This window comes from Coturnix japonica, chromosome 11, assembly GCF_054131305.1.
Source record: "Coturnix japonica strain WE chromosome 11, WE-NBRP24, whole genome shotgun sequence".
NCBI classification, from domain to species: Eukaryota; Metazoa; Chordata; class Aves; order Galliformes; family Phasianidae; genus Coturnix; species Coturnix japonica.
The window spans coordinates 27786707-27808221 of record NC_140673.1 but is presented as its reverse complement, the minus strand read 5'-3'; the positions used below and the strand labels follow the sequence as shown (position 1 = coordinate 27808221).

At 53.5% G+C, this 21515-nt stretch overlaps 2 protein-coding genes across 13 annotated transcripts in view; both read right to left on the bottom strand.

Moving 5' to 3' along the window:
- SGIP1 (SH3GL interacting endocytic adaptor 1) overlaps positions 1–6980 on the bottom strand; it is a 32122-nt gene extending 25142 nt beyond the window's left edge. Inside the window, exon 1 of the mRNA XM_085512411.1 lies at positions 6753–6980. Coding sequence (XP_085368537.1) covers positions 6753–6762 — 10 coding nt within the window. The 5' untranslated portion in view covers positions 6763–6980. The remainder of the gene's footprint in view (positions 1–6752) is intronic.
- A 4303-nt stretch (positions 6981–11283) lies between these two features.
- Positions 11284–21515, bottom strand: part of PDE4B (phosphodiesterase 4B) — a 131354-nt gene continuing 121122 nt past the window's right edge. For all 12 annotated transcript variants that reach the window (XM_085512395.1, XM_015870790.3, XM_085512393.1 and 9 more), the window contains 9 exons: positions 21372–21465; positions 19131–19309; positions 18788–18886; positions 18342–18506; positions 18017–18116; positions 17198–17352; positions 16987–17109; positions 15815–15997; positions 11284–13048 (listed from right to left, as the gene is read on the bottom strand). In XM_085512395.1, the coding sequence (XP_085368521.1) occupies positions 12686–13048; positions 15815–15997; positions 16987–17109; positions 17198–17352; positions 18017–18116; positions 18342–18506; positions 18788–18886; positions 19131–19309; positions 21372–21465 (1461 nt within the window). In that variant the 3' untranslated portion in view covers positions 11284–12685. The remainder of the gene's footprint in view (positions 13049–15814; positions 15998–16986; positions 17110–17197; positions 17353–18016; positions 18117–18341; positions 18507–18787; positions 18887–19130; positions 19310–21371; positions 21466–21515) is intronic.

Below are 21515 nucleotides of genomic sequence, written 5' to 3'. Positions count from 1 at the left end.
ATCAGGGCCAAGCCTGGGCAGAAAAGGAAAGGCTCTGACAGCTTTCCTTGGTGCTGCGGACGGAGCCCCAGGGTCAGTGCTGGGAGATCTGGAGGCAATGCAGCAGCCCAACCCCAGGCACTAACCCCACACCTTTGCACAACAGCCCCCGTTTGGCTTTGTCTCATCTCCCAGCTTTCCCACCAAGTTATTAATAACACAGGGAGTTTTCCACCCATCTCAGCCCCTAGAACAACACTGGCCTCCAAACCCAAAGTAGAACAGGGAGGGAGGTGAATGACCAAACTGAGACATTGTTTGGCCTTATCTGAAGAAGAGCCCGATTTGGCTCTTCTTTTTGTAACGAAGCCTTCTGCTCAGTTATATAAGAGACCCACCATCTGCTGGAAATGTAACTACAATTAGGGGAAGAAAAGAGATGTTTAGGGAAGGGTAAGAGCTTCCACAGCACCACCAACCATAGCAGAACCAGTGCATTATGCTGGAGATCTTCTCCCAAACTTGAAGCTCCTTGCAGCAGGGCATTAGTCACCTTCCATTTACTACCATCATCCCCCCCAACCTCCTTGTATACCTATGAATCAGCATCCAAGAAACGCAACTCTGTACTTAATGCTCTGAAGCTTAGCAACCTTAATCTTAAGAACTGTGCAAACACCTTCTAGACCAAAGACTTCACAGCTCTAGGAGAAAAAGAGTCCCATTCTCCCAGTGCCAGCAGCCTCCTGCCAATGGATGGGACAACAGGTATTCTCCTGGTCCCCCAACAGGGAAGGGTGCTGGGAGGAAGAGCTTCAGAACAGCAATATCAGTTTCAACAGAGATAACATCCATGGGAATACTGTTGCCCTAAATGCTCTTCTTTTGATGACAAAAGCATTAAAATGAAGCTATTTTAAATGCTTTGATTCATTAGGGCTGCTCAGTCTGTGCACTGGGATAAACACATCCAAGGAGCCTCAGGACCCCAAGCACCTGCAAGGAGGGGAGAGAAGGAGAAATTCCACCATTTCAGGGATGAACAGCATCAACTCTGAACACCATGAAACAGGAGATGGTCAGTTTGCTTTGCAGTTGTTTTGCTGCTGGGTTTTTTTGGGGGCTGTTTATTTTCCTTGGAGCTGGATGTGGGCAATGCCCATTCCATTCTCATGCACACCTGCTTCTGCTGAATTACTTCCCTAGGTCCAAACACAGGGAAATCTGCAGCTAATTCCAAAGCCAAGTGGCTGTATTTGCTTTGCTCCAGAAAGAATAACCCTCAATTTGCTCAACAAAACCAAAGCAGAGGGAAGACAAATTGCCTCTGGACTATCACATGCCTGACCCAGGCTCCAAGCAAGAAGGTCTGACAGACCCAAAGCTATTTGGGGACCATCCATTTCTTGCAGGACAAGGACAAGACTCCCTACTCCCCCCACACAAACAAGGCCCATCAGAAAGAAGTTTCATTTTCCAAAGATTGCTTGGAAAACCTTTCTATGGGCTGCAGGATGCACCCATGGGCAGTATAGATCCGGGTTGGAAGGGACCTCAAGGATCATGAAATACAACCATCATTTGTTGTACACAGTGCAATGACATCTAAATGGGCACCCAAACAAGGCTGGAACCTGAAGCAGCTCACAGCTCCTTGTAAAGGAGCAATGAGCACAGCATGGTGAGGGACCAAAAGGTGCCCAGGGGCCAGTGGGAGCGGTGGGGATCAGAGGTCTTTTCCACCCAGATTGATTCTGTGGTCCTATGAGAAGAGCACCAGATGAGCCCATCTCAGGCATATTTACTAATGCCACCATCTCCCAGGAAACCTCACCTGTGAGGGGACTATTGCAAAACCTTAATGAGCATTTCAACAGGTATAAATCTGAAGTATCTCAAGTGGGCAATACCAAAGCCCAATAAAAAGGAGCCCTGACCATTTCCCCCTGTCCCATCCTCTGTCCATCCCAGGGCAGAACCATTATGGGATTTCCCTACCTGGAAAACTGAGCATCTCAGTGCTGCTCCCAGCAACAGTAAACAAAAACCCCCAGCCTTTCAACCCACAGGAAGAGCTTCATGCTCATCCTTTCATGAGCACCAAGGGTCATGGAGTCTTCCAGCTGTTCAGGAGAGGGTCTGGTGCATGCCTTGGTACCACCTCACCACAGCTGTGCTTCTTTCTTGTATCTTTTGATACAAGAGCTTCTGGTTAAGTCAAATAACACCCAGGCTGCCATTGTACTGACATGCTGGTTCATAAGCTTACAGCATCAATGACATGGGCAGGATACAGGGTAGGGCTCAGCCGAGGGGCTGCGTGGCAGCAGGGGGCTGGGATGCACTCTGAGGGATGTGCAGAGTGACAAACGCCCACTGACACTGCACACACACTTGAAAGCCTGGCACCTATTCATAATTCATCAGCTCTAATACCAGGGTGCATCTCTAACGATGTCTCCGCCAGCTTCTGTAGAAGTGGCCCTGCAGAACAGTGCAGCAGCATGGCAGGAGGTTCCCTCCCCCACTCTCCCCCCCCCCAGCACCGTGCCCTGTGCTGGAAGCCCCACCTCCACCAACCCCCCACAGCCATTCCAGCACAGCCCGTGCCCTGAGCTGGCTGCTCAGCTCCCCGCAGCTGCAGAGGGTGGGAGGTTCTTCTCCCCACCCTCACTCCACAGCTCGCAAGAAAAGCCACAACAAAACATACACCAAAAAAAGAAAAAGAGAAGAAAACACAGGGGGGGAGAATTTCCCCCAAACAAACAGATACAAACCCATTAAAATCCCCCACCTCCACAGGGATGGGTCTGGCTGCGGTCATCCCCAGCATCTTTGCTGCACAGACCACACAGCACTGCTGCAGAGGTGCCTGGGAGTGGGGAACATGAAAGCACAGCTGGCACTCAGCGCTGGGTAAGATTGAGAGTCATAATTGAAGCCCTCGGAAGGGTGTGCCAAGGTCAGGGTGCTGGGATGGTGAGGAGCAGATCCCTGATACAGCTGCACGGGGTGATTTCCCCAGTGCTGGTATCTTGCTGCTTTCCAACCCATATATGACATCAATCTGCATTTGCATTGGTAGGAGGCAGCATCACCCCCACTGCTGGAAGGCCTGTATGGACAAACCCAGCACTGGCCACCCCCATGCCCTGCACTGTGTTGGGAGGGCTGAGCTGCTCCTTTTATATCTCCTGCAAACCTAGCATCTATGAAACCAAAAAGACCCAAATCCAGCCCAAGTGTTGACAGATGTGCCACTCCATGGGGCTGAAAGCACAGCCAACAGGAGCCGCAGCCATTCCACCAGCCTTATTCTGCCAACCAAGAAGCACACCTCCAAAAACCCCCAGGAACACCAGCTTGTAATTGAGCTTCAATTACAAATGAATAGCTGTGGCCATTCAGGAGCAGCAGGCCAGGCTTTGCGCTGCTGTGCTGCACACGAGCAGGGCAGAGCCAGGGACCTCCTTATCCCCACTGAATGTACAGAGCTCAAATACATCACCTTATGGAAAAGGCTGCATCGGGTGAGCATGGAGAATGAAACCACCACCACACGTGTGCCTGGAAGGGAGAGTCAGTGCCCAGCACCTCAGTGGCAAAAGGCTCTCCCTGACACAGACACATTAAGGGAAAGTTCGGGCACCGAGCAGCTCAGTGCAGCAGGGGATGGCCATGGGCAGCCACTCACCCACATTCAGCTGCCCAAGGCCCCGTGGCAAAGACTCAAGGAAACATGGATTCCTTTTTTCCTAAAGAGTCTTTGAAATGTGTGTAATGCCAACGAACTGGGCAGCAGGGACCCTAGTGGTTGTGCTTGGGCACACGTCAAACTGGGCTCACCAAACAGATGCTTTGCCATCTGCGTCCCATGCACTTACTGAACCATAGAACCATTACAGTTGGAAAAGCAGCTCCCCAAGTCCACTCCCATCCCCTCCCCTGTGCCCACATCCCTCAGTGCCACATCCCCAAGGCTCTGAACAACCCCAGGGATGGTGACCCCCACCCATGAAGCTGTTCTGACCACTCTTTGGAGAAGATAACCTGACTCTCTCCTGGTGCAATGTGAGACCATCAGTTCTCATTCTAAACCCTTCATTTTCTACTTTCCCATCCAAAAAGCCCCGTCCTCAAACATCTCAATGACCCTGCAGTCTGACACACAGGGTGAGGGCTCTGTGTTGGCTGCCCCGTTCCTATTCCAGCTGGCATCCTCAGCACCTTCACACAGTGTGGGTTCAAACTGGGGAGTGCTACCAGGCTTAACCCAATGCATTTCCCAAATTCCCAGAGTTTGGGTGGGGCTTTGTTGTTGTTTTCAAGTTAGATCCCTTTATCCCCTCCCTCCCTCCTTTAGCAAGACCTATTGAGAAACGTGCTGCCCTAGGAACAGCTGGAAAATCCCAAACCAGCTCAGCTGGACTGGGTGGTGTGCCCAGAGCTCTGCTATCTTTTGGCATCAAGGCCCAGCATCAGCCCAGTCAATACACAAACTGCTCCCTGAGCCCCACAGCCAGTGCTACACACACACACTGACATTCAGATGCACCATTTACCAGAACAAGACCACCTAGAACATAACAAAGCCAACATTCTCACTTTGGCAAAGGAAAAGCTTTCTCTGCCATGTGCCCTTGGCTCCCCCCAGGCCCAGTGTTACCCAGATGAGCACTGCTAGGATGCAATGCAAAGCAAGGCCATATGGGATGTGAGCAGCCACCCATGGCAACCCCAGCATGACCAGATGCCCCAGCAGCACACAGAGAAAGCGGAGAAGAAATTCCTGCCATCTGAGCCAACCTCTGACCCCAGGGAGGATGGAAGGAACTGCTGGTCCCAGTGCCAGCCCAATGGGATCATCCATCAGCCACAGCCGGGTGATCCTCCATTGCCATACATCTGCACTGAGCACCACATTGCAGCAGTGATTTCAAAACTTAATTAAGCATCGGTGTGCCCAAGATGCAACAGATTAAAAAAAGAGAGAGAAATACACCCCTTTGTTCTCATGTGTGTGGATGTTCACCTTCACAACATCACCGGGTTGTTTTGTTCCCCTCCCCCAGTGCTTCTAAAATGGAACTAAGGCTTCTCTCCCCATCTACAAAGAGAAGTAGAAGAGATCCCATGTTCATCCTGAACCCAGCACAAGTCCCCATCACCCCAAGAGGCCACATTCCTGCTCCCATGGGAGGATCCAACCCCAATAGGGCCAGCTCTGAGGCACCAGCATCCCCTCAGTGCCCCAATTCAGCATCACTAAAACCCTACAGCTGTCAGTGCAAGGAAACACAAGTGCTTCATGTGGCTTTGAAAGCTTGAAACTGGTTCTAAGCTGAGGGCATTCAGAATATGAGGGCCGTGGTCAGTGGGCACAGCAGGGACGGGCTGGGCTTGGTGGCCTTATGGGGCTTTTCCAACCTGAAGGGTTCTATGAGGAGGAAGCTGCTCTGCGAGGTGTCAGTGGGGCACCGGGCATGAAAGTTTCACTCTTCCACAAATAAAGCCAGTTTCCAACTGTTTAAAAATTAATCAAAAGCATTAATTATTTCTTCTCACTCCATTTTCTCACTTCCATCCCGGGCTCCCACCAACGAGTCGTCACTAATGGGGAAACTTTCGACAGCCGGTCCCTTTTCCCTATAAACCACGCAAGATGGTTCCGTGAGCCGCCATCCATCACCAGCAGAACCACCGAGGAACCCAGGAGGGAGCCCAGCTCAGCCCAGCCCCCTCCGCACGCAGACGGAGCCGCCGCACCCAGCCCGGCTCTAATTCCCTGCCGTTAATTCCCCCGAAGACGCAGCGCTCGCTGTGTCACCGGCCGCTGTGAGTCACGGCAGGGAACGCAGCGCTGTGCCCTGAGATCAAATCCTGCCCTTCGCTCCTATCCCCTCCTCAAACGTCTGTGGAGCATAAATAAGGCCCTGAAGGACAGGGATGCCCGCTCCGCTCACCCCAAGGGATCACGCAGCACACGGAGCCGTCACACGCAGCCCTCGGCCATGGATGTGGCCAAAGGGAGGTGGGCATCTTCCATCTGCACAGCAGGGTGACGACCCCACGGATCCCCATTTCTGCCCATTGCTGAGGGCATAAGCGGGGCTGGATCGGGGCACCCTGCACCGGGGGGGCACAAATAAAGCAGAACACCTCTACGATTCATGCTGGGGCCTTGAAGGCCAAGAGCCGTTCTGCTTTAAGCGGATAAAACCCTTCCTCCATGGCATCTCACCGCAGAAGGCGTAAGGAGGAGCTCTACATATGGCCGAGGCAGATGACACGGGTTACAATCTGTGCAAGCGGTGCCCGGAGGCTGTTCCCCCACACAGACACACAGCGCTCAACCGGAGCCCATCTCCCCTTCCATCTCCCCTATGCCCCCTCCCCAGCACCGCATCCTCCTCTCCCCCCCCCCCCCCCACCTCCCGGCAGCGATGGTCCCTCTCGGAGCATCCCTTCCCGATGGAGGGATGCACACACACATAGCAGCGCACGGCCATCAATCGCGCGGACCCATCCACCCCCCCAACCCCGCACCGAAGGGCCGGGGCCGTGCCGACCCCATGCAGCCCCCCGTACCCCGGCCCCACAGATACCCCCACGGCTTCGGCGGCGGCTCCACCTGGGGAAGGGGGGATGGATTTTATGATGATGATGGATTTTATGATGATGATTTCAAATGAAAAGGTGAAGGATTCCCACCCCATCGTCCCCCCTTTCTCCCCCCTCTCCCCCCCCAGCCCATCACTCCCCCACCCCCCTACCTTCCATCATGGTGGCAGAATCGCATTCCTCACTCTCCCGGGAGCTGAAAAACACAGATGAGGAGGACGGTCGGGCCCCGCTCTCCGCACCCCCGGACCCCCCCGGAGCTGCGGGGCTGTGAGCGGCGCTGTCAGCGCGGGGGGCGGCCCACGGTCGGGGCTGCGGCTGTGCCGCCCCCGGAGCCGGAGATGCTCGGAGAGGCGGTGCCCCCCCCCCGCGCCGCGTCACAGCGCGCTCCTCCCGCCGGCAGCGCGCAGCCTATTTCCCAGCCGCCCCCCCACCCCCCAATACTTTCCCCAAAAGCAGAACCCCTCTCCGTACCCCGTGACGCACTTCCCCTCCCCGTAATCCTATTGCAGTGGGGGGGCATTAATTGCCGGGTGCCGCTGTCAGATCGCGGGGCCCCCCCCGCGGCCATTCACGGGGAATCAATGGGTGACGTCACACTCGGCCATCGGCCCCGAGAAGTGCGGGGGGGGCACAGAGCCCCGCGGCCCCGGGATGCTGCCAACAGCCAATGCCGGCACACGCGGCTCCAACGCCGCACAGCACCTCGTACCTTGCGGTGGCTCAGACCCCTCGTGCTCGCCCAGCTCACCTGACCACCCCCCCCACCTGCATCCCCCTACAGCCCTGCTGGGAAATGCAGAGAGGGCTGCGATGCAATGCAATGCACTCGGGTGCATCCCCATGCAGGACAGCACTGGGGATACTATTTAATATAAATATATATAATTCAAACATAGCAGGGGGAAAGAGTAGATGGTGTTACCTGGAAGCCCTTTACACATAGAAAGGAGATGCAAGAGGATGCAATGGAGGGGGACACAGTGCCAGCAGCAGCACCCCCCCAGCGCTCATCTCTCAGCATCACCTGTGCTGGGAACTCGCCCACCCTCTGTCCCACATGTCCCCACTTTGGGTTCTGCCCTCACCACTCAGAAGCTTGGAGACCAACAGCTGCAGCAGCTTTGCCATAATGCTATTAAATAACGGTGGGTGCAGCCATGGTTGTCCCTGCAGAGTGGTCAGCACTGGCACTGAATGGGGGAGAGGGGGGATCACCATTTGTAGGGGTGCTTGAGAGCCATGGAGACATGGGCAGTGGACATAAGGGGTGGGCTGGGGGATCTCAGAAGGCTTTTCCAATCTCAGAGACTCAGTGTGCACAGCTGGCTCCCACAAGGCTCATTCTTGGGGGTGCACACCTATGGGCTTCATGTGGGCACACACAGGGCTGCAGCTGCCCTGGGATGAGACTGGAGGCAATGAGCACATCAGAGTCTCACACCAGCTCAGCACCACAAGGTGCCCCCAGTGCTGGTGGAGGGATTTGCTAAATAAAGACCAAATCCATCAGCCTCATCCTGCCAAGGGCACAGCCCCGCAAATCCCAGCATTAAGGCATCTGCAGTGAGATGGTGACACACACAGCCCTGTCCTGGCTGTCCCATTGCCAAATCACAGATACACATCACACTGCCAACGAGCTGGGGCAGCCCTCCCAGTGGGAGCAGAGCATGGAGAGGCTGAGCCCCCCAGCAGCCCCATGAGAGCCCCCACTGCCACATGGAGCTGGACTCAGTCATCTCAGAGGCCTTTTCCAATCCCAATGGTTCCACAGCTCCCTGCTCCCTCCCTGCTGGCCCCTCACAACAGGCACAGCTCCCTTCTGCTCCATCAGCTTCGCTCATCCATCCCCACTCTCCCCATGCACAAAGAGCCTCAGGGCCCCTTCCATTCCACTAAGCAAAGGGAGCAGCAGGGAGCCAACCCCAGCTGTGCCACTGCCAGGCACACACAGAGCAATGAGCACACACTGCTCAGCACCTACACAACAACCCACACACCTCAGTACTCACCTAACACCCACCTCCTCTTCCTCACTGCAGCACAGCAGCTCAACTCTCCTCTGCTAAGTGGGGCTAAGCCACCCAGCTGCAGCTCTGCATCCTAAATACTGCCCCGTGCATTGATGGGGCACAGCTGTGGCCCCATGCTCTGGGTTTTTAGAAAGAAGGAATGCTGAAAAAGTCCCCATGTAAAGGGATGAGGGGGATTGTGGGCAGTGCTGCACACCTGTGCTCCCCAAAGCTGCTGTCCCATTTAGGGGCTGTATCACTGAGAGCATCAGACCCTACAGTGTGTTTGGGGTGGGATGGGGCTGAGGTGCAGAACACACAGGAGCCCTCAGATCCCACCTTGTGCATTCCTGACCCCAGTGCTGTGTGTCAGGGTGGGAAGCAGGGGGTCAACTGCACCCAAGGGGCTGAGTTTCAACTACAGAAGCCACGGGAGCAGTGCAGGCTGTGGGCATTCCAAGGGAACAGTGCGTGCTGAGATGCTGCTTCCTTGCAGCTGTGGGCAGTGTCCTGCCTGCCCTGGGCTGTTTGCTTGGTTTTATGACTGAAGAATGAGGTTATGGGGGAAAAAAAATGGCATTCTTTGAATAACATTGGGAATCTTCTCGCAGGTCCCAGTGTGTGCTGCCAGCCCAAGGGCACATGTTGGGGTTGGCAGAGAGCTGCAGGCAGGTCCTGTTTGGTGATGGAGATTGAGGTGGCAGCCTGTAAATGCTGCAGGTGATCACATCGTGGGTCAGATGACACTGCCTGGGTGCCCTGTGCACATTGTCACAGACAGAACAAGGCCACCAGCTGTGGTGGAGCCCTGCAGGGGGCAGGGAGCAGGCAGAGCCATGCAGGGAAATGGCAGTGCAATAGGAAGAAAATCAAGTGTGTCCCATAGTGAGCACCCTGGGGGTGCAGGCAGCCTCTAGTTGTGCTGGATCCAGCTGTGCATGGCCCTGGCAGTGCTCAGGCTCCAGCCAGCCAGGATCCAGCTGTGCATGGCTTTAGTTGTGTGGGCATCCAGCTGTGTGTGGCTCCAGCAGTGCTGGCTCCCACTGCACGGATCCCCGCTGTCTGTCCTCATGGCACGTGCCCCATTGTGCACATCCCTGCTGTATGCGCAGCGCCGTGCAGCGGTTTGGGCTCAGCAGATGGAGCTGTACAGCTGTGCACGGCTGTGTGCATAGAGCACACTGAGCTTTGGCTGCTGTGTGGGTGGGGAAATGCAGCGTGGGGAGCACCAGGGTGACACTGGCCACGCTTTGCAAAAACGGGGCCCGAGTAAAATTGGCGACCTCTTCCCTACCCATTAGACAAGACCTGAACTGTAGCTGGATGGTGCATGCTGAGCTGCAGCAGGATGTGCCCAAAATGCAGCGTGTTGCACCCAAAATGCTGCCAGCAGCTGAGCAGCTCTGCAATAAAGGCACATTTCTGGGGGTGCTCCTTCTGCTGGTGCACAGCTTCAGCCAGCCCAATGTTCTGCAGCTCTGTATGGGGACCTGCATCCCTGTGCTCTGCCATGCAGTGAGCAGCACTGTGCTGCATCGTCCAGAAATGCACCTGGAGAAATGCACTCTTCTCAGCATAAGAAACCTACAGCTTCCTCGAGGCTGTGCTGCTGAAATGGGGACTGTGCTGCACACCCAGCCACAACCCCACCTCCAGCCTGAGCTGCATTCCCTGCTTGCACAGTTACACCATGGTTCCACAGCCAGCTGCCTGCACTCCTGCACCCCAGGATGTGGCTGGGAGCAGGCAGAGCACCATCCCTGCAGATTGCCCATGAATGCAGCCAATGCTGTGCATCTGCTGAGTGCCTGATGCTGAAGAAAGCCATACAGCTACAGGGGCAAGCAGGAGCCTGGGGCCAGTGCAGCTAACACATGGCCGCATCCTCGAGGAGAGGATGCAGAGCGCCATCACCTGACTGGGGACTCCCCTCTAGATGAGGACTGGGGTTGGTTCTGTGGCGGTGCTGCTGGAGCAGAGCAGGGCAGGATGCTGCTGCAGCACAGAGCATCGCGGCTGCGCTCAATGCACTCGCGGTGACGCCACTGCCAGAAGTGGGTCAGTGGGAAGGGAGAAAATAAACCTGGAGGGGGGGGGGGTGTGAGAAGGATGGAGAGGCAGCACGGAACGCACTGCAGCCCACCCCCCTCCTGTTACTGCTTCGTGTTCCTTAAGCTGTGGCTGTGGGTTTGGAGCTTTGGGCGCATCCGAGGCAGAGGCTGAATTGGGTGGACAGGAGGAATCGCTATCAGCAGCAGCAGCGGTGGTGCCCGGGGCGTACGGCCACAGAACGGGGCACCGCTCCGGGTGATGCTGCAGGGGCGAGGGGACAGGATGTGGCCCCGTGCTCGGCTCCGCCGCCCGCTGCCGGCCCGGCCCCACGCAGCAGCAGGGCGTGTTGTTCCTGGAAGACCGCCGCTTGTTTCGATTGCGTTGGGTACGGCCGGGACATGAAAGCCACCGCCGGGCTGCGGTGCGCTGCGGCATCGCCTTCCTGTCTGCAGCGCCTTCCTGGCGCCGCTGCCGCCGGGCAGGGACAGCAGTGAGCAGCCATCCCATGGGCAGCCCCCTGCCCTGTGCCATGTCCCAGCCACCCCGCGCCGTGTCCCCGTGCCCTACCTGCAGCCCAGCCCTCAATGAACAAACAACGCCACGACCAGCCCCGGGACAGGGTCATGCGTTCATTTATTCACTTCATATAAAAATCTCTTAAGAATGCATCTGAACACAATATATAATACTCTAACATACGTGGTGTGAAACCTCTGAAAACAAGAAAATAACCACCTGGAACAATGCAGTGTTCGACAGACATACACACCCATCGATCATGCACAGCTGTGCTATTGTCATTAACGACTTGTCACGAGTTGGACCAGAAGCTCGAAACTGTATGTTACAAACCCGGCGGCACCGCTGGCCGTGCCCAACGGCGGCACCGGGAGGAGTTTCACAGCACGATTATTACATCAGTTCACATTTCAGTCCTAAAGATTCACATTGGGTCGTTGGGAGGCTGGGGCAGGACGCGGCCACCTCCGCCCCGTCCCCTGGGTTGCGTATGTCTCTTCAGCTGTGTTCAGGTTTTGTACTTGATGCAATACAAAAGGTTACGAGAAAACAACAACCAAAAAAAAAATAATAATAATAAGGGAAAATAAAAGGCAACTCTTATTCCGAGTCTTCTACACAATTAACATCGCCGCCGACAGGCAATGCTAATTCATATAAATTAATAACTTACAAAACATTACAGTATATACATTACGTAATAAATACACTGTTATAAACAGTAATGGAGGTGTTAGAGCTCAAGGCAGTGCGGGAGGAGGAGGACGGTGGGCCTGAACGCGGGGAAGGTGGAACACGGAGGTGTTTGCGTGTCGCTGCGCTGCAGCCACCCCACGCACAGGGGCAGGCAGCAAGGGGGCTGGAACGGGGCCTTCAGAGGACTAATTAAAAGTGCTGTAATGCAAAAACGGAGGGAATCCCTTCTCTTAGTCTGGAAAAGTGATGAGCCGCGATAAAGTGACAGGTATTGCCCGTGGAAGAAGGAAGACTGCTTCTGGTAACAGGAAGAATAAAGAAGGATCCGTCGGTTCCCGAACACTCGGTGCTGCTGCTTATGCTGAACTCCGTGTATGGAACAGATCTCGAAAAGACATGAGGGTGTTTACAAAGAAGGCACACAGGTCTGCAGACAGGCGGTGGGGCGGGCAGGTTCTACACGCAGAGTTATGGGTCAGTAGTTTCTGTCAGCCCGGCGGCTCGGAGTCCCGGAGCGAGCGGTTGGGAACCCCGCAGCTGTGTGCTGGCTGTGCCGCTCGGGGTCAGTGCCGCAGCCCCAGGCCACGCGGCGCCCGCAGCGCACACGGCCACCCCAGCGTCACTCACGGCGTTTCCTGAGCCATTGTTCAGCACGCGGTCGGAGCCCTGACTCAGCCCCAAGGACTTGGAGATCCATCAGCCAACGTCAGGCACAGGCCTAAGGCTCAGGCTGCAGGCGAGTCCCACCAGACCACTTGCATGCTCGTTAAGCGTTTCCAATCCACTTACACAGGTGTGGGGCATTATGTGTCAACGGGAGATGTGTCCTCTGTCACAATTTCTATGTTGGCCTCCCGCTGCACGTCCTCCCCTGGGCTGCCCGTGCACAGCATCTTTGTGCTGCCAAAGTAGCCGATGCTCTCGCCTTCCTTCTCGGGCCCATCCGAATCCTCCTCCTCCAGGGTCAGCTCAAACTGGAACTTCTCCATCATGCCGGAGCAGTCCTGGCCCCGCTCCTCCAGTGGGGGTGAGGGGCTCTGTGGGATCATGCTCTGGTACCAGTTCCTGTTGTCCTCCAGAGTGTCCAGGATGTCCTGTGCATCCGGCTGCACCAGGTCAGCCCACGTCTCCCACAGTGGGTGCACGATGTAGTCAATGAACCCAACCTGCAAAACATGGGAACACACTTAGGGAAGGGAAATGCACTGAGATGGCTGTCTGAGAAGTTAAGTGATATTAATGCATGAGTCCTACACCTGGAGAGGAAGAACAGCATGCATCAGGGTAGGTCAGGGGCTGAGCTGCTGGAAAGGAGCTCTGCAGAGAAGGACCTGGGGGTCCTGGTTGACCAACAGTTGGACAACAGTTGGCCATGAGGCAGCAGTGTGTCCTGGTGGCCAAGAGGACCGCTGGGACTGGGGGTGCATTGATCAGAGCACAGCCAGCAGGTGAGGGAGCTGCTCCTCCCTTCTGCTCTGCACTGGGGAGGGCTCAGCTGGAGCACTGTGCCCATTGCAGGGTTGCCCAGGTCAGGGCAGACAGGGAACTGCTGGAGAGCGCAGTGGAGCGTGCAGAGATGGTGGAGGCCTGGGGTACCGCCTGATGGGGACAGGCTGAGAGCCCCAGGGTTGTGTGCCTGAAGAGGAGAAAGCTGAGGGGGATCTGATTAGCGCTGATCAGATCAATGTTTGCTCAGAACCAAGTTCTGTGTGAAAGGTGGACTGAAAGCAGGAGCCACCTGGAACTCTTAAGATGAAAATGCTGCACCTGTCCCTGGCTGAAAGGTTCTGAATGTCCCTGTGGGTGCCTCCTCCTACCCAGTGAATCAATCACTGCTGAGCATGGGACGGGGCAAGTTACCTGTGAATCACAGAATGATAGAATCACCAAGGTTGGAAAAGACCTAAAAGATCATCCAGTCCAACTGTTCACCTATTACCAATAGCTCCCACTCTGAAGGCAGAACATCCCTAAAGTCCCTGCAGAAATGACACCTAATGACCACTGGTCGGTCGGTCCATCCTGATGGGAGATTTTCTTTCCCTCCATTTTGGAAAGAGTGCAGGGAGAAGGGAAGCCCAACAAGTTCTGCTCCTGTACTCATGCGGGCTGCCCGAGTCCCCAGGGGTGCCGTGCCGGGGTGGAAGCAGTGCGGCCGTCAGCCCATCCGCTTGCAGGCGCGTAGGCGCTGAGCTCAATCATGTTTCAATTGTCTGAGTAAGAGGACGTACGTCCAGGATGGAGAAAACTGAATGGCCATAAAGAGGATTGAAATTCTTCCGTCTTGGCAGAGTGTGTCACTTCTCTCCTCACTGCTGGACGACGTTTCTGTGCAGCAGGAAAATGGCTCTCAGAGGGGCCAGGCTCAACGCGCAGATGTTTGCTTTGGAAATCACACATGCCTCCTTCAGACACAACAGGATGTCAATAGAACCATTAACATTCAATTGTAACATACTGGGGAGGCAGCTTAAATGAAAAGGTGATGAAAATTTCCTGCAGCACAGGAGTTCCGGAGCACTTTTAGAGTGACAAAGATCCCAACCTGCGAGCCGATGGCCACCAGACACGGCCTGGGGGGAGCACAGCTTGGAACGGAGCACCTTGCACAGCGCCATCGTTTCCTTGCACAAATAGCTCCTATAGTAGAGCAGCTGGCCAGCCTGATCCTAAAGTGTTCTGATGTAAAGAAGAACACCAGAGCTCAGCTGCACTCGCATGCTGTCTGCCCTTGGGTTCTGTGTTTCAGCCCGGGATGGAAATGCTGCTTCCCCCCTCCTTCGCAGTAGTTGGTATTTCGGTAGTGGCCATTTCATGCAATTCCTTTTGCAAAGCAAAAATGGCATCTTGAAACCTCTGCGAAGCACGTATGTGAACCACAGAACTGACTGGAGCTCACACGCGGAGCACACGGGCATTTTCAGGCCAAGCCTGGCTGAAGGATTCATTTCTTGTTAGGTTCACAAATAAGACAGATTTTTCCAACAAAATCACCATGCGGTCCAGTGAATAATTCTGAAAGCGCCTGGCTCAGCCCAGGAGGACATTTGGAAATAATTACCATCAATTCTGTTACTGATTCAAACTGAAAAAACCTTGACGAGGTCTTGCTCAAGTCCTTCCAAAACAACAACTGGGACACCAGTATATGAAGACCAGAGTATGTTCTGGCCAACGCAAACCTCCGGCTTTGTTTCTGCCTGACCAAGTGAAACGCTACAGCCTGAGCTACACAGTTCAGATCTAAGTTGACTCTGAAACCATCTGAGCTATGTATCAGAGCCAGGGATGACCTGGGTGATCTCAGAATACAATAAGAACCCAAGTTCTTTTTAAGACCTGCACTGATTTAAATACCCACACTTGGACTTCAAGATACAGAGGCTCCACCGAGCTGAGCTGGCTGGTTGATGCACTGCAGAACTGTTCCATGTGAGGTCAAAAGCAACCAAAATTCAGGCTCTGGGTGAAGTTCCCCTTGGGGTTGTTTGTACCTCTTCCATCAGAGGGCCAGGAACTGCCATACATTTCCAATGCGGGTGCAGTACCAGTAGGATTAGGAGGTGCTGATTAAGAGCTAGGAAGGAGGCTGCAGGGTGTGAAGACATAAGAGACCCGAAGAGATCGGGATCACACTCCTCCAGCCTGAAGAACAAAAGGAGAAGAGCTCACTCTGGAAACTGGGACGTGAACAGGGCAAGATAAGCACATGTATGGGGAGTGTGGGGACGCCAAGGAGCGGGCAGGGAGCCCACGGCCTGGCTGCGGGGCTGTAGGACCTCCAGGCACAGCTGGGCATCAGGGTCCATCAGAACCAACGCACCGAACAGCTGGCCCTTTGCCCAGTTGTGTCAGGGAAAGCACATGAGCTTTGTCTCTGCTTTAAACACATGAGCTGAGGCAGCGCTGACGCGTGGCTCCGGGCCAATTACCTGTGATTTTTCCACCGACGCCGTGTGTTTGTCGCACATGGGGCTGATCTCCATTCCCCTTTCCCTCTCTTTGTCTCCCTGCTGGAAGAACTCCTCCATGATTCTGTCCGTCCACTGCCGATACAGCTCCAGGGACTTTGTGGGATTACTCAAGTCTGCACAATGTACCATGTTTCGCAGAACCTGCAATTACATTCATCAGAAAACTCATAAAATCCAACGGAAAAAGAGGACGGCTTCAAGCTGTATCTGCTTGCTCAATTCAGTACATTTAACCACGAGGCTCTTCGATTATGCAATTTGCTATAGAAATGTCCGCACCCTGTGCACGGGACTTGCAGCTGCAGAGGTGCAGCGCGCTCCGTGTGTCCCAGATGTCTCAGAACTTACACCGGGTGCAGCAGCAGCAACACTGGTGACATCACAGGGGTTTGTTTTTGAATGCAGGTGCTTCCCGCCATTCAAAGGGTATTTTCAGGCTCTCATACGGTTAAATGCTGCTGCTTTAGGCAATGAGTAACATCCCTTCCGTGCACACAGCCGGCTGCCTGACTCAGTGCGGGGATGGGGACTCAGTGCAGAGAGCTGCTCCAACATCAGTAGAAATGTGAGAGGGTTTTCCTGTTCTAAGCTGGCCAGCAAAGTGGGGAGACAGAAATGTACCTCATCCTACATGTAACCCACACAACCCCAGGCTGCTCTGACATGTCTGCAAGGTGAGGATTACACTCTGGAGAGAGCAGTGTGTATCATTAACTTCAACAGCTGCTTTAGCTACGAGAGTTGCAAACTGAGCTCCTGCAATCTTGGTATATTTCTTCGTTAGGTTAAAGAAAGGGGAGAAAGCAGCAAGGAAATTCACAAGCCCTCAAACACTCAGCCGTGATCTATAAGATCAACCTCAGAGGGACAAGTGTGCTTACTCCATGAGTTAAACAGGTAATCCCTTGCACCTAAAAGACACAAGAGCCCCCCTCATACTCATCTGTCTGTGGTGCAGAGCACATGAAATCAGGGGGCCGACAGCTCCTGCATGATGGCTGAAAATCTGGGTCAGCCTCTTTGCTATATCTAGACCATCTGGAAGCAACAGCAAGGACAGGAACGTGGTTTCTTTGGTACTGAACAAGACAGGCATGGTGCTTCTGTCCTGCAGGAACTCTGAGCTGTACCTGTATCCTGTCTGTGTAGTTGTCCAGCAGGAGGACTCCTGAGCTGGTCACCTTCTTGGTTTCCACCATCGTTTTCAGATCCGCCAGCAGGCTCATGTGCTTGGACATATCTGTTGCCAACACCTTTACAGAAGTGAAAACAAGACATCAGTGAGGGGGGCCAGGTGGAGAAGCCAGTGTGAGAAGAGCAGCAGCGTGGCAGGTGCCCTACCATGTCAATGACCATCTTCCTGAGCGTCTGCCGCTGCTTCTTGGTCAGGTTCTGGAAGATGTCGCAGTGCTCCTCCTGCAGCAGTTTGAAGCCCACTGCCAGGTGGTGGTTCTCCAGGACGGACTCGTCGTTGTACATCAGTGCCAGCTCAGAATCTGCCAAAGCAACACAAACATGGGACTCAGTGCATGCAATGTGGGGCTCCCACAGCGACACCGGGCACTGCAGTGTTTGCTGCGTGCGACAGATGGAGAAGTTTCCTTTTTTGTGTCACATAATACAAGAGCATGTAGCTCTGGGCACGTGTGCAGAACACCAACAGCCCTTTGCTTTAGCCCCAGTGAGGAAAACAGCATCCAGCTGACTTAGTTACAGGCTTTGGAAGCATCGACAGCAGAAAGCATGGATGCTGCACACATGCTCTCCAAAAAAGAACAATGCTCGTCCTTTGGAACCAGAACACATGCTTAGCCTGTTGCAGAATACAACATGAACCACAATATTTAGCTCCATCGTTGTCAATAGCAACAGCATTACTAATTGGCTATTAATGATGAAATTTGGAAGATTGATTATGCCTTGTCAAGTGATAATCACAAGACTCAAGGCCACTTTGCAAATTGTACCATAGGAGCTTCCTTTGTTTCAATAGGAGCTTGACTTAAATCGTTGCTCCACTTCTAAACGTTGAACTCATTTGCTGCACGGTGTTCTGAGAAAGCACCGTGGTCTGAAAGTCACAACTCGGCCCTTGAACTAATGGAAAACATACTCTGAGTTTGCAGATGAAACCGTGATTGTATTTGAGACAAAACTCACTTGTGTTAATCAGAAACTGGTTGGAGACACCGGGGTGATCCACGTCGTGAATCGCAGCTGCAAAAATCGCAGCAAGGATTTCCAAGTCGGTGAAGACAGCCTAGGGAGGAAATGGGGATCTGTGAGAGAAGCCCAGCACCACTTTGGGATGCCCATTTACAGAAGCAAACCCTTCTCTGCTTTTTGAATTACTTCTAGGAGGACGAGGCATGTGTAAGTACATTTGACATGCAAGCACACGCTCCTTATGACCAATCAGAGATCACAGATGGAGCTGCAGCTGAAATACTGCCGGGCACAGAGCTCAGCTCAAAGCAATACTCACATCCAGTGCAGGGGTGGAGAGGAGGACGTGGGTGGACTGGGCAACATCAGCAGCATGCAGGCTGTTGTGGTACGCCACGTCCGAATGGTAGTGGTCTTCCAGTGTCATCATGTACGTCACAAAGGTGTCTGATGAGATCTTGAATGTCTTCAGTAGATCTCGCTCCTGCATAAGAGATGTCAAAAGTATCTTAGAATCACTGAAACACAGAATGGCCTGGGCTGCAAAGGCCCACAGTGCTCAGCCAGCTCCAACCCCCTGCTGTGTGCAGGGTCACCAACCAGCAGCCCAGGCTGCCCAGAGCCACATCCAGCCTGGCCTTGAATGCCTGCAGGGATGGGGCATCCACAGCCTCCTTGGGCAACCTGATGTCACAGTGCACAAGGTGGTGTAACGGAGCCACCAGGTATTAAACCAGTGCAGTGAAAGGACAGAAAACTACACACCTGAAATATGGCGTACATGATGCAGGTGAGCGGCCTGTTGTGGGAATACCTGGCGACATTAAATATGTTCAGACCCCACTTATTCAGGTCTTCCAGCTCCTTTGGGAAAGACACAAAGAGAACAGTTAAAATGTTTCTCGAGACGCATCTGCATGTATCCCTCCCACCAAAGCTGCTGTGTTTTCCTGTCTGTGGTAGTCAAGGCAGTTCATAAGCACCAGTAATTACTGCAGTACAGGAACACAGGGCAGCTGTGAAGTGCTGATATCACAGCACCTGTCCGAGGAGGCCACGTGCTCCAAGATCACACCAGTTCTCCACAATCCACATCAATCTGATGTACCTTGGCCAGATGGTCCTCCTTCTCTGTTTTCACACCAAATCGCGAGATGCTGGTATTATTTAAGCTTGAACTATGCATTAATTTTTTCACTCCGCTGATCTGGGTCATGAGCTGCTGCTTTTTCTTCTTCTCTCTGTCTTTCTGCGTGGGAGAAGGAATCTCCACATCATTCTGCTTGTCTGCAACAAAGAGAAGTGAAAGAAATCAGCATAATTTGCAGGAACACTGTGTGAACACCCAGCGCAGCCCCTCACATCAACCCTTGCTTTGATCTTTAATACAGGACCATAGCATCAGAGCATCATTAAGGCTGGAGAAGTCCTCTCAGCTCCCCCAGCCCACCCCACCTCCACTGCCCACATTCCTCAGTGCCTCATCCCCATGGCTCTGAACAGCCCCATGGATGTGACCCCCAGCCCTGGGCAGCTGTGCAGTGCTTAAGGCTCTTTGGAGATTTCTCCTAACATCCAAGCTGACCCAGCCCTGGAACTCTGTGAATTCTGAGAAGAATCCTTTTGATGATACAACATCCTTATGAGCAGTGCAGGGGAGAATCTGAGGAGCACAGACTACGGATAATCCTTATAGAAAGATAGAACTACACTGTATGTTGCTATTCAGTGCTCGGCTCAAAGTAACACTTAGGAAAATAGGGTAATTACCCTTAAACCTTTAATTAGTGGTTCCATGATGCCTCAAGGTTAGCAGGTCATGTTCACAGCCCATCAAAGGGCACATGTGGATTTCTGTGCCCGCAGCACTGTTCTGCACAGGCTGAGCTCCTGCCCATGCCCATCCCAGCAACAAACAACCTCTCACACCCCCTGGCCAAGTGACGGCGGTGGGGCTGCCCCACTGCTGCCTTCCTCACATCATTTAATGAAGCCACGGCGCTGCACAGAGATATGCCATCTGGTTTTAGCATCCATGAGATATCCCCATTTCACAAATGCTGTTTGGACACATTCCCAAGGTCTCTTCCAACCCGAGCCGTACTATGTTTCTATCATTTCTCCTTTTTGGTTCAACCTCTGCTATGCTGTGCATTCCTTCTATTTTTAAGTCAAGTTTTATGAGAAAAAAAGAAAAGAAGCAAACTCATAAAAAAGAGAGAGCACGACTTCCTCAAAGAGCTTTAAGATCCTTCTGAAAGCTCTGATAGTTTCTCTGCAATGACCCCACTAGCATAGGTGCATGTGTGCTGTATGGGTGTGTGATATCAGGTCCAGCCTCAGGCTGCTCTGGGTGTTTCTGCAGCAGCACATCTAGAAGTGCCCTGCTCTGGCAGTGAAGCTGCTCTGCTTTTCTTCCCTGTATTAATTCAGCTCTGGATGTCACCATTAAGCTGAGCGATAGCAGTGGAGGATTCCCACAAAGCAGCTCCAGACTCTTACATGGATTATTCATGATGTGATGCGTCCCAAATGCACGCGACAGTTCCAGTTGCAACTGGCTACTGAAATCACTTCAAAATCCCTTAATGGAAATAATGGTGTGTCACACAGGGAGGGCGTTCTGGGCCACAACGACCACGGGGCGTGAGCTCCCTGAGCACGAGGGCACAGCCTTCAGGCCAATGGAACCCAGTACTTGGTGGGGGTGCCCAGCATCAGGCTGCTGCTAAGAGCAACTGAGCACCTATTTGGGAGCTGTTTGAAACCACAGTAAACTGTATGTTTTATAAAAGACGGGCTTTGTAAACACAGAGGAAATAAACACTTCTCAGAACACTTCAATGTTTAATTCATTCGTGTTGGTCGTCCTGGGAGCTCCTACAGAAGGAATGTCACGCAAAATGCTGTGCGGATCTTTAAGGCTGGGCTCAGATTTCCAGTGCAAAATGAGCACGTAAGCACAGAGTAACAAAACTCCTGGGCTGACCTTGCCTATCCGAGCACCCTGGCTCTGAGGGGGAGATGCAGCTTTGTGAAGCAGAAGGTGCAAAGATGAGTGAGTGCAGCTGGGCTCGGGTGGCTTTGTCCTTCATGTAAGGTCAGCACAAAAAGCAAACACTGCACGATGCAGCCGACAGCAGCTCGGTTCAGCCCAACCAGAGAGATCTCTCCGTTTGGAAAGGGAATCCCTCTGTGCAAAGCGCCAGGCAAGCGCTGCACCCTTCTCCTCCCCACCTCCATTTGGAAAGCATTAAATCAAAGCCTTTCAGTAACTGCCGTGTGCTGAGATGTGGCTGTGAAAGGAGGCAGAGGCTGCCCCGGGGGCCACAGCCCAGGCATTGCTTACCCAGGAAGGTGTTGGAGATGTACTCGGACACCTGGTTACCGGAGCGGCTCATCTCGGAGAGGTGCGTCAGCTCCCGGTTCAGCATCCTCTTGAACTGGAGGGAGGGAGAAACACATACATAGAAATGGAATCTTTCTGAATGCT